This window comes from Equus quagga, chromosome 20 (assembly GCF_021613505.1).
Source record: "Equus quagga isolate Etosha38 chromosome 20, UCLA_HA_Equagga_1.0, whole genome shotgun sequence".
NCBI classification, from domain to species: Eukaryota; Metazoa; Chordata; class Mammalia; order Perissodactyla; family Equidae; genus Equus; species Equus quagga.
The window spans coordinates 30502856-30516348 of NC_060286.1; the positions used below are offsets into that span (position 1 = coordinate 30502856).

Genomic DNA, 13493 nt, shown 5'->3' on the forward strand with positions numbered 1-13493 from the left:
TCAGGCAAGCCTTCCTAAACTGGCCTTTCTTTTACTCACCACCATTTTGATTTAGTTGCGCAAAAAAAGCTCTTGGAAGTTTTTTCAGGAGCTTTCAGAAACTTGGACAAAACCATTTTTCTAAGTATTCCTCTCTAGAATAATCCAATTTACATCAACATAGCCCTATTGGACAGAGAATAAATGTGCCTACACAGCTTGACATTATGCAGCTTTAGGGTGACTCGTGGCAACATTCTAGTAACCTGTGGAAACATTTCTGACTCTTACTTGACTGTCTCATAATAGCCTGCTCGCTGTCAGGGAACGTAGGGGCTTTTTCAGTCTGAATATCTCAGAAGGAAACGTATTGCAGACACTGGAAAACAAATTGAGGTTTTGAACCTGCTGAATCAGCATCAGATTTGCCCTGACAAGTGCTGCACACCCTCCCTCCAGCTTTCAGAGAGGATCTGCCCCACCGCCCTGGCAAGGTACCGAGCTCAGGGAACATTCCGGTGTCATCCAAGGAGCATGAGAGAGAAGTGAGAAGACGGACGTTCCAGATCCAATTCCACCACATTCCACCTGGTTGTCCTTAGACTCACTTCACCTCCCTAAATCCTAGTGCTGGAGGGGTTCACGGACAATGTGGAAAACACCAGTGAACTGTAAAGTTCTAAACCAATGCAAAGGAGTATGGGAGCCATAGTGGTAGTTTTACAACAGGCTCGTCCTTTGTTCAGTGTTCACAGACTAGAACATTAAAATAAAATGAGAGCCAAGCTCTTAGGTAAGGGCATTCATGAAGTAACACTGAAATAAGTCTTTAAATATATTTAAGGCCAACACTTCATATTGGACATAAAGTCATCGCCATTCATGAGTAATGCTGTGTTTTGTGCATGGGCGAGTATGTGTGTGTGTGTGTGTGTGTCTGTGTGTGTTTGTGTTCCCTGCCTCTGAGGAACTGTGTGGAAAGACTGTTCCAGACTGACCCTCAATCCTGTCATTCCAGAAAAATCCCCAAACTTATACTTTGGAGCTTAGCTCTGAGGCAATGGGAGGGCCACATTCCTGGATTTTTGGCTCTAGTTGTACCAGGCCTGTTAGACTACCCTGCCCATCCTTCCAGAATCCTTGGTAGAGCTTTGCAGTAAGGTGGAACAGCTGTACACAGGCTCCAGAACCAGAGATTACCGGGATTCCTGTTCTGACTTTCCCACTTACTAACTCTCAGGTCTTGGGCAATTTACCTAACCTTTCTACCTCACTTTCCTCTTCTGAGAGGTGGGGCTATTAATCACACCTACCTTATAGCTATTAAAAATGAAATGGGTTACACGTGAAGATTAAATACACGTGAAGCATGACACAAAGCACACACTCAGTGTTAGCAATTATCATCTCGCCCCGGGTTTTCTGTGGGAAGGCTTCACTTCTGAGCAATGTGTCTCCAGGAAAACTAAGCTCCAGGAGAAAACAGATGGTTGGTTCCTGTTCTCCCTTTGGAAACTCTGCCATTCTCCCACAGCGCCAGGACAAGGGACAAAATGTCTATAACTCAGGCTGGGCTGGCTCAATGACTTGGGTGGGCCCAGGGCTGGCTTTGAGGTGTGGGTATCTCTTGGTGCAGCTGGGGGCAACAAAGCCTGGAAAATGAGAAGGGGTGACACAGGCTCTAGAGAGGCAATCAGTCAGGTAGAACTGGCCCAGGGCATTAGAATGGATTTAAGTAAAGCAAAAGACGCCCCAAGGAGTTATCCTACCAACCGGCTTCTGGTGACTTTTGGCAGGAGATGACCAGCCCAGCAAGGACAGTCTGTTATGAATGAGAAGGACCAAGGTGGGGCTTAGTCTGTTCACTCCTCTCTAGAAAACACAAGCCCTTTATGAAGAGAAACCTGGCATTTAAAGAGGACGTAAACCTGAGGAACATACACGTAACACTCCTCCTTGCTCTTGACGTGCCAAAGTCAAATCTTTGCCAAACTACATGCTGTTCAGCTCTGGTATTTGGTTAAGAGTGTGCATTCTAGAACAAGTGTCTATACGTGCAAGGCTGGTTTTACGAGTGTACAACCTGTGCAGTCACATAGGGCCCCCTCCATGCTTGGTTTATTGCTCTGCCATTGCCATTTTGATGTTCTTAATCATTTTTCAGCAAAGGACCACATTTTCATTTTGTATTGGGTCCCACCCACACATTATGTAGCTGGTCCTGGCGAATGATGCCAGGCTCCATTGCTTACTAACCATGATATATTGAGCAAGTTACTTAATGCTTCTTGTGCTCAGTCTTCTCTTCAGTAAAATGAAGCTAATAACAGCCCCTACCTCAAGGGGTTAATGCGAGACTAAGAGAGAACGTACGTGGAGCACAGTGCCTGGCACCCAGTAAGCACTCAGTAAATGTTAATCACAGTGATTGCTATTTCCAAAACCATGGGTGAAGCATCCAATTCACACGCTGGTTAAGTAGAAATAGCTGCCCAGGTACCTTGGCAGGTACAACTCTTAATGGAGGCCACCAGGCAAATAACACAGTTACTGGCTACCATCTGAGACCCGACCAGGGGCTCTCACCAAAGTCGGTAGAGTCAAGTGACTCAATCCAAAAATGCTCAAAGACTAAAATCTACTTGCATTCCCTAGTTTTTGGTCAGAATGCTGTCATTTGCTGCCCTTCCCCAAGTGATGGTTTGTAGAAGAGCATCCTCACAAAGCAGTATCATTCCTCCAGCTTAGGAAAGCTAGTTGCTGGGGCCCAGCCAGTGGAGTCAACATTCAAGGTCTGGTGGGACTTTCTCATGCCAGCACTAGTTACTGAGAAAGGGGACAGGGTGCAGGGCGCCCTCAACAGAGACTGAGCAGCGTCTAGTCTTTCTTCTGGCGTGGCTCCTGATTTTGAGAAGTGCCTGAATGCATTCCCTTTTGCTATACACTTGTAAATCTTTCTGTATATCTGAGCACAAGAAACGCTTTTTAAAAAAGAAGTGCTTTGATATCTTCAGATGAAAGGAACCTCTGATCCTGAGTGGTATCGCTGCATTTCAGAAAAGACTCTATTATTCCTAAGATCTCCCTATACACATTCTAAATAATGAACATTTTTTGGTGTCTGAAAAGTACATAACGTCATGCAGCTCATGAGAGTCTTTCTGGAAAGTAATTTGGCAAGACTTTAAAAGATCCATGCCCTTCCACACAGCGATCCCTCGGGGATCTTTCCAAGGAAACAACCAGAGATGAAGACCACACTTTAGGCACAAAGGTTTTCATCGTGGTGTTACATGATCACAAAAGTGGGAACAGCTTGAGCCTCCAACAACATGTGATTGTAGAGTGGATGGCAGACCTAGTGGAATCCATCAAAGACTATGTTTTTCAAAGAAACTTAGTAATATAGGGAAATGTTTACAAGATTATGTTGCAAATTATATGAACTCAAGCAAGTAGGCTAATGTTTGCGTATTTCACAAATAATGAAAAGACAGCTCTTCAGCTGCAGCTGCTCCACTGTCTGACTCCCAAATTGCGGAAAATTTCTCAGAAAGAACTGGAAGAATTAGTGAGCTCTGAGCTTTCTTATAAGCCTTGCTACCACATGGGATGAATGAATTTACCACTAAATAACTGGAAAAAAACATTATTTCCTCACCACATTATTCTTACTAACATTGACTAAGGTTTTCCTTAGAATTCTCTAATTATATCACTTTATACAGACCCTCCACACTGGAGTTAAAATTTAGCCAGCTAAATGGTATTCAACTTATAATATATTCTTTTTCAATTACGAGAAAGAGAGTGGAGAGAAAATAGCATTTTTTCCATTGACTAGAACAAGGACCCGATCTCTAGCGCTAACACTGAGCTATGATACTGAAGTGGATGTGGGGTTAGGATTGGGTTTTATTTTTGTTTGTTTTTGTTCTATGCTTGTTTTGTAGTAGTTTTCTGTTCAGCATCCACTGTCCTTCAGATTTGGGGGAAGATCCCCATCCCGTGCCTAGGTATGACACAGGGTCGTGCCTCACGCTATAGAGGCAGCACCCTCCCAAACAGCCAGGACATGGGGACATGAACCCCGAGGCTCATCCAATACGACTTGAAATCTAGAGCAAGTGGCCCAAAGGAGGTGGGAGATGGCAACTGCAGTGGACAGCAGGGTTGGGCATTGGCCACGGAGGTCAGAGGATACTTACTGGCCCTCTATCATCTCTGACACATAAGTTCATATTAGTTAGGATTTTTTCAGTTTTAGGGAATAGAAAGCCCAATGCAGGCTGGCTTAAGCAAAAAAGAAATGCACTGACCCCAGTAAATATAGGGAAATTTAACATTTCTCTCTTTTTTCTTTTTTTTTTTTTTTTTTGTGCTGGAGAAGATTCACCCTGAGCTCATATCTGCTGAAAATCTTCCTCTCCTTTTTTTTCTTATGTGAGCCCACCACAGCATGGCCACTGACAGACAAGTGGTGTGGTTCCATGCCCAGGAACTGAACCTGGGCCACCAAAGCAGAGTGCACCGAACTTTAACCACTAGGTCATTGGGGCTGACCCTAACATTTATTTCTTAACACTTCATGAGTACCTCCATCCAAGCCTCAAGGGATGTGAGTAGGATCCCATCTATCACTCCCCTTTTCTTACTCTGCTTCTTTAGTGTTAGCTGAATTCGAGGTAGAGCAATCCATCAAGGGAAGAAAATGACTGGCAGAGCTCTGAGCCAATTCCTTTCCAGATTTACCTCCAGTAAGAAAGAAGGGAAAGCAGTTCCTCCAAATACCAAGCAAAAGCCGAGAAATTCAGGTTCTTGTCAGCCTAATCCAGATCTCATGTCCATCTCTGAACTAAGGACTGTGGTCACGCACATGCAAGGCATGGGATTTCTTAGTCTAGACAAGGTGATTCTTCACCTGAAGTCCAGGGGCCAAGCGTGGAGAAGGGGATCATTTGGGAAACGGTTATCAGGACAAGGGTGAATAAGTGAATGGATGCCGGGCAGCAGAAACCAAGGATTAAGAGTCATTTGCACAAACTCGAAGATTCCAGGGTAAGCACATAAAAAAGGGCAGAAAATGTTACATATCAAATGTTCCTCATCAGGCAGATGGAACCACCATTCCTCAACCACATAAGGTCATGGGGGTCAATGAACACAGTTGTTCAATAAACCAAGCTCCTGGGATCCTCACAAGTTGACACAATAATACCATCAACGCACATTCCAATGTAGCTATAGTGTTTTTCAATGCATCATACAAGCCATGGATTTAGCCATTTCATAAAACAAGAAAGTTAAGATTTTCCTTTTTCTGTCTTCTTTAATGTACACTAATGTCTCATAGATCCAATTCTAGGTACTAGGGTGCATTTTCCAAAACGCACCTCTCGACGTGGCCCAGACTTTCTCAATTTTAATTATTTTACTATAAATCCTCCTAAAATGCATGACACACTTCCCCATCTCAATAATCAGACTTTGGAACACAATTTAACCTGACATGTGCCTTCTCTGATCTACTAGAGTGATGCCCACAGGTTCTATGGAGGTTTATAGCACTTTTTGTCCTCACACCGCACGGTTCCAGGCCATCCTGCTTCCTTCGCTGAGTGCTGTGAGACTGTGGACTATTACGACCTAACATAGTCTGGAGTGTCTGAAAAGGCTTCCAGACCCCGGACCCACTAGTGTAATGCACACCTCTAATATCTGTAACAGCTGACGTTAACATATTTGCAGATTTGCAAGTATGAACATACGATGTCATGTAATTACATTAAGAGGCTTTCTTTAAAAGAATGACAATTCTCTTTCATCCCAAATTTTCTTACTGCACACAACTCTCTTGACTGCACCTATGTAGAAACAACACAGCTCCTAAAGGCTACATCTAAAGACAAAAACAAAACCTTTGCCTCTAAAACAGCCCTTAGCCTCTGGAACTTGTGCCAATAAGAAGTTGAGCATCAAAGACGTGCATCCTCAAGGAAGGCATACTCTCCAACACTCACTTAACATGTGGGCAGGAAGGATAAGGGAGAGGGAAGAACTTCCCAGAAGGCATGGCTGGGCCTCAGAGAGCAATAGATAAGGGAGTTCCTCCCAGAGAGTATAAACAGGTGCTAATGAAGGAATCCTCCCACTGTGAGGGCACAGGGGCCTCTCAATGCGTGTCTGTCATAGCTACGGACTGGTGACTACTGCGTGTCTCCCATTCTTCTGAATGAGAATTTTTATTGCAGTGGGACTTCACTATTGTATGTGAGCAGATAACTCTCAAACTCATTTTCAGCAGAACTGGGAGAGAGATCTAATCTAGAGATTTCACCATATGTGTAAATATTACCCAAAGAAGCTGAGATTGGACAGAAGCCATATGGGAAAAAAGAAAGAGAAAAAACACAGAGAATGAAGAAAGGGCCCATCAGTGGCAAATCTCAGAAAGTGCCAGCAAAAATCCAATTATGAAGGTGATGGTCTCACCTTGAACTTCAAAAGAGATATTCTTGTTTGCACCAAGTGTGGATATAGGGTGCAGAAGGGTAGCAACAGAAGCCTTCATGAACTGATCTGGTCCAGAAAAACAGAAGAGGCAGGACTATACAGAGAACAACACAGGTGGGCCATATTTGCAGGAAGCCCTCTGTCTCTTTGGCAGCAGGAAAGAGGAGAGTCTTGGGATGTGCTACCTGGAAGGTTACCCAGCCTCTCCCTGCTCTCCTCTCCCCGGCCCCATGGAAACATTCAGCAGATAGCTGGCACAGGAATCTAGTTAGTTTGGCACACATATTTTAAAAAGAAATTCGCCCAGCATAAATATAAAGCTTCCATTAAAAAAATCTGAGGGCCAGCCTCATGGTGTAGCGGTTAAATTCAGTGCACTCCATTTCGGCAACCCAGGGTTCCGAGGTTAGGAACCCAGGCATGGACCTACACCACTCATCAGCCATGCTGTGGCAGTGACCCATATACAAAATGGCAGAAGACTGGCACAGGTATTAGCTCAGGGGCCTCAAGGAAAAAACAAAAGAGGAAAACTGGCACAGATGTTGCTCAGGGTGAACCTTCCTCAGAAAAAAGAAAAAAAATGTGAAAAAAAACAGCAAAAGTTACCAATGGATGAAAGACACTCAGCAGAAAAATGGTGCCCCAACCAGACAAAAATTGTGACCAAGTATGAAGTAATTACCTCTGAGAATCTTCACAGAGAAACCACAAAGCAGAAATGCAAGAAATCAGGAAAGAAATGGTGAGACACAAGTGAAGAGGAAATGAGAGCTAATGGGATTCAGGAAAGAAATAGGAAAACAAATCTGCTAATGATCACAAAGATAAAAATAAAATTGGAAGGAGCAAGTGGGAGAATAAGCACTGTGAAAACTACAAAAAAGGAGTAGAGAGGATAAAATTACCACAACAAAAACCAAATTTTAAGAGTTAAAAAGAAGTAGAGGCCAGCCTTGTGGTTAAGTTCACACACACTGCTTTGACAGCCCAGGGTTTTGCCAGTTCGCATCCTGGATGTGGACCTAGCACTGCTCATCAAACCATACTGAGGTGGTGTCCCACATAGCAGAACTAGAGGGACCCACAACTAGAATACACAGGAGCAGAGGGAAAATGATAGACATAGAAGACAAAGAAGTTATGATATATTTATAGTTGGAATTCCCAAAAAAGAAAACAAAATACAGCAGAGAAAATGAGAAGATGACAATCAAGAAAACCATCCTAAAATAAAAGGAACAAAACATAGTAGTGTTATCCGATGAAAAATAAAGAAATAATCATTTGAGTAGCTGAGCAAAAAGATCAACTCACTTATACAAGGAAAAAATAAATTGGTCTGGCATCAGATTTCTCCATGGCAGCATAGGCATCAGAAGTGAAATAATACCTACCAGACCCTTAGAAAAGAAAACGTGAGTCAAGGATTTCATTTCCAGGCAAAATGCCCTTCAAGTGTAAGGCTACCATTTTGAACAACGCAAGGATTCGGAATATTGCTCCCATGAGCCATTCTTAAGGCAATGACTTTAAGATGAGCTTCAGCCAAGCACGCGATGATGAGGAAAACCAGGGCAAAAGGACTACAGAGAACAGTGACAATGTTTAACTGTAGAACCATGACTAAAAGCAATATATCAAGGTAACAGAACAGAATGTGAATTCTATATCCTGATGTTTTAGAATGATATGAGTAATATTGGTGGCGGAAGAGGGAAAGAAGCTGAGATGCTGAGCAAGTTCACTGGCTGCATTATAAGTAACAGCTGAGAGCCAAGAGGTATCATTTAAAGTGAGCAAATCATCTAATGGAAGCATACACATATTTAATAATTTAAAAGTAAACAGTAAAAGGATGGTGTCAACTAAAATTGTGTGGTGGAGAAGGAGACAGAGATGAGATGTCATCACCTACACTAGAGAACTAAGAGATACTGCTTAAGGAACAGAGCACTGAGGTTATTATATAGAATTATAGTTATAAAGTGAACCCCCAAGACAAAAATACAAAACTCCCAAGTATCAGGAAAAAGATACACACAAATATACTAAGACAAAAATTGGCGCAGGAAAGAAGTAATCATAGATCACCACATGATCAGTTGTGAAGAATATTCACCTAGTCAAAAAAATTCAAATTAGCAAAAAAATGTTCACTTTTGATCTAATTAAACTATATTGGGAAAAGAGCCCTTCTACAAGGGGGCAGGGAGGAAGAAAGACAACTAATTCCTCACCTTCCACAAGGAGAAGTCAAGAAATAATCTGAAATGCAGGAAGTGGCTATACAAGTGTGGTATTTAAAGACATGGAGATGAATATTAAAATAACCACACAAAAGAGATGAAAGCAGTTGCCCTGAGGAGACGAAAAAAGGGAGAGGGGCAGAGACGGCTGTTTTTCATAACAAACTTTGTAGAACATTTTGGTTCTTTCATATATAACTTTAATAAAGGAATTTGAGCTCACCTGACCAATTCATATTTTGATATTTCACTCTAACCTTTTCATCAGGTCCTCCCAAACTAAAGGCTTCCTAGTCTTTCACTGTGAAAAAGGGAATTCTTCATTCTGCTTTGTTTTTTATTGAAAGTCACTACAACTGCTATATTAACATGATGGTGTTTCATAAGCCTCCTTTGAACCTCAAATTGCCACATCTTCTATGAGGACAAAACGTGGACTGAGCGCCATGACTCAGGATGGCCTGCAGAGGAAAAGATATTAGCAAACGAGAGGATACCTATGGTGGTGATGACAGTTCCAGCAAAGAAAAAGGCACTTCCAAGGTCCCAGTGACTGCTGTTGTTGGAAGAATTTCCTATTGGACTTACTCCTGCGTTGTCAGCATCAAGGGCATGCTGCAGAGAAAGTGAGAAAGCATGAGACTCAGTTAACAAGTTTAAAAACAAAAAGCTCTCAAATGATTTCTCTCTCAAGAACCTGCCATGACCTACAGAGGACTGGTTCCACAGATGAGAATACAAGCCAAAGTGAAATACTATGCACCCACTTACAAAAATTAGAAAATCAGTTTTAAGTGGAAAAAAAATTAGGATATATAGTATGGTGCCGTCTATGTAAAAATTGCAGGCACAGGATTTATGCAATCCAGGCCTGGGTTATTCAAATGCATACAGATCTGTTGTGCATATACATAGAAAGACGTCTTAAAGATCATCATCCAAGTGGTCATTCCCGGAAGGCAGGATTTCAGTTGCTTTTTGCTCTTCCCTTTTCTGTTTTGTTAGAATGTTTTACACTGAGCTTGTTTCAGAAGTGCAGGAGTTAAGAACTTGGGCTCCTGGTCAGACCATCATGGCTCTGCCCATTATTAACTTCAGAACCTTGGGCAAGTTAGTTAAACTCTCCAAGCCCAAACTCCCTCACTTGCAAACTGGGGATAACAATAGCTTCCCCCACAGAGTTGTTGTGAGGATTAAATGAGATGATCCACGCAATGCACTTAGCTCAGTGCCTGGCACTGAGTTAGAGTTTAACAAACAGTAGTCAAGTTCATGATTGTCATTTCACTCTCCCCCAACACACACACACACACATACTGTTCCTTTTTAAAAGAAACAACAAGGACCCTTCATTGGCTACTGGATTTGGAATCCCACACACTTTAAAATTCCCAATAAATTGGCGACGTTGATGCTCAAAACTCGTCTCACACTACCATACAAGCCTCCAGCCGGGGCAGGACACTCCTCGAGTCATTCCCTCACACCAACGGGAATTCGTCCAAACCCATCCCCATCCTTCAGGGTCTAACCCAGGCTCCGCTTCTTCCAGGAGGCTCAGTCTGCGCATTGCAGCCCCCACAGCTGTTCCCTTCCCAGGGCTCACACTCTGCACCAAGTATATGTAACTGACTTTTGATCACACCCTCCCCTGCTGAAAATCCTTCCCTAGCCTCACTCAGCATGCACAGAAGAAGATGGAAAACCCCTCGGCAGCCCTTCCTAAGCTAGCCCCTGCCAACCCCTCTCAGGCAAGGGGAGACGGTAGCAAGAGCTTTCAAACAGGTGAGCTGTGGTGAAGAAGCAACAGGTGGGGGCTTCACAGGGTGGGGACAGACATATGAGCTACTTCTAGAACAACAAAAAGAGACTCTGATTCCTGGACAAAATTGGAATAACCCCATGCAACTAAATATTGAAATGTAATTATATTTATCCTAGAGAATGCCCATTAAGCTTTGTTAAAGCAGGAAGATCGGTTGCCACAAATAAGATCACAACTGAACAAGTCAATCATCCTTACATTTTGCCTTCATTTATCTGAGCTATTTCAAACCCTCCAGACCAGGGATCAGCAACCTTTTTCCATAAAGGGCCAGATAGTAAATATTTCATGCTTTGTGGACCACACATGGTTTCTGTTGCATATTTGTCTTTTCGTTTCACTACCCTTTAAATATGCAAAAACCATTCTTAGCTCACAAGTTGTACAAATCAGGCTACAGGCTGGATTTGACAGACCCCTAGGTCATTGACTGAACAATAGAAAAAGATCTCTTTTGTTAAAGTCTTCAGTTTAGTCTTTCCTGCCTCTAAGAACATGAAATACAACACTGGCCACTGTTTCTAACATAAACCCTGGCACTCCAGAATTTAAAATCCGGCTGCATGGGATGTGTACAGGCTGCCTTTGCCGATGGTTATATCAGCCTAATTGACAACAATCACTTATTCATCGGGAGCTATGCTCTGCTCTGCTTCAGAGGGAAGACAGATGGCGAGGCCTTTCTGGTGGTAAAATATCCACTTTCACTATGCTGACAGCATCATCAGATCAAACCACAGGCCTTAACTAGTGTTTATATCTGCATTATCTATTCGGCTCTGATGGGCCCTACCTGGAAATAATACCTCAGGGACAGCACTAGGTCTCAATCACTTAGGTGGCCTCAAATCACACCATCAATACCTAATATTTACAACTTCTATGAAGCTGCAAAGAGAATTTGGGTTCAATCAAGTCTCAGTGTACTGAGAATTGCCCATAAACATCACTAGGAGACCCAGTGCTGCATATAAAAATACAGATTTGCAGCAAAGACAAGCAAAGATAATTATTTATTTCATCAAAAAGCCCAAAGTAAGATTTCTTTTCAATTTAATCTTCTTGAATTATGCAATTTATAAATATTTAATGTTTACATATGTAACCCTCAAGGAAAGTGTTTATTATTTAAAAGGAAAGGAAACTAACATTTCTTGAGCTCCTGCCTTGAGCCAGGTGCTTTAGAAATGTTATTCTATTTTATCTTTTCCACAACTTGTGTGTTATTCAATTTTATCCTTTCTACAACTTGCAAGAAAGTAATATTATGCCCACACGAGAGATAAGGAAACAGGCTCACGTAAGCCGGAAATGGAGAAGCCAGAATACAAACCCCAACTGGCCCAAAGCTACGGTCTTGCCCTTTCCTTTATACATGACCTCCTCTTCCCCCAACTCCATACTCACCTACAGACAGAAATGAGCGAGAAGGACTGCCATTGTCCCAGAATTTAGGCAGAAAGGACCTCACAAGGGATGGTTTCTAATGAGATAACTTCCCTTAACATGTAAATGGAGGCACCAAACTTCATTTGACTGTTGGAGCTGGTGAGAGCTTAATTGCTCTACATTAAAAATAAAATTAAAAAATAAATTAAAATGGGGAAAGATTGACTTTATACCCTGAGAGGGAGGAAACAGAGAAAAGAGCGGGAATGTCCAGAAAAAGGAGGAGAAGAATGAAAAAGAGAGAAAGGAGTGTCGAGCTTCAAGATCAGCTGCAGCAACACCGGGGACTTTGGAAGGGCAGGGCCATCTAGTATCCAATTTTAACTTGCTTTATCCCTGTGATATAAATTCCTCTCTCGCGCCCCCAAATCTTCAGTAGACTGGGCTACACACACAAATGTCTTGGGGAAATGGTTTTGTGGAAATTAAAATATAAAGGTTATTGTGGGCACAGAGCATGACTGAGAACCCTCCAACAAGTCGCCAAGCTCTTGGCGAGGCTTTGGACAACTGCCAATGCTGGGAATGAGGTTTGATTCTATCTAGAGCTTCCGGGTCAGAAAGACTCCAGCAAACAACCAGAATTAAAACGAATTGGCAAACTCAGATTATATACATACAGGGAAAACCCAGTATAAACAAACGGTTATCACTGGAATTAATAGCATCATTTCTAACTCAATAAGCATATTTCTGATTGAGTTCATTGTTCGAACTTTATCAATTTTCTAAAGTATTTTCTAATGATCTTAACGGTTTGAACTCAAGTAAAATATTTCAAAATTAAATGCATTTGCTTTTAAGTTTTTTTTTTTTCTTTGCAAGCAGACTACAAAAGCGAAGATAAGCCAGCCAATTAAAAATGTCTAAGCACATAGACAATGAAATGACACAAATGAGCCACGTACAGTTTGGCTTAAAAGATCAATTATAGGGTAGAGGTTCAACCAACATCAGCATCGTTTTAGGCCACAATCTCAGACTCAAGGAGCATCATATGCTCACTTACAAGTTCAACTATTATCAAATTCAGAGGGTCTTAGGAGGACCAAAAAAAAATTATACTCAATGTAATGTGAGAGCTTCAAGCTTCAGGGAAACGGTACCAGAGATAAGAAGGCATTGCTTTAAAATTTAATTCCACTCTTTCTTGAATTTTTCTTTTTAGCATCTAAGTTGGAATTTCCAGCCCCCACCCGAGTACTCAATAAATGGTTCATGAGTGAATCGTTAAATCAGTAACAAACGAATGAACAAAGTAATGCAATAAATTTAGGCACATGATCTTCCCAGAGGTGTGAGAGGAAAGCAATTTACTTCTCTGCAAAATCAGACAAACATAAGAAAGTAACCCAACAAAAAGAAATATAATGACTAATAAATTTTATTATATTAATAACATAGAGCTGACTTCAAAAGGGCAAGCTCTAAAAGACTAGAATGTGGTTACCAGGGGCTGGGGGTGGAGAAAATGGGGA

At 41.9% G+C, this 13493-nt stretch overlaps 1 protein-coding gene across 4 annotated transcripts in view; it reads right to left on the reverse strand.

The window, feature by feature from the left end:
* KCNK10 (potassium two pore domain channel subfamily K member 10) overlaps positions 1 to 13493 on the reverse strand; it is a 130878-nt gene that overhangs the window by 40165 nt on the left and 77220 nt on the right. For all 4 annotated transcript variants that reach the window (XM_046647069.1, XM_046647070.1, XM_046647068.1 and 1 more), the window contains exon 3: positions 9239 to 9356. In XM_046647069.1, coding sequence (XP_046503025.1) covers positions 9239 to 9356 — 118 coding nt within the window. The remainder of the gene's footprint in view (positions 1 to 9238; positions 9357 to 13493) is intronic.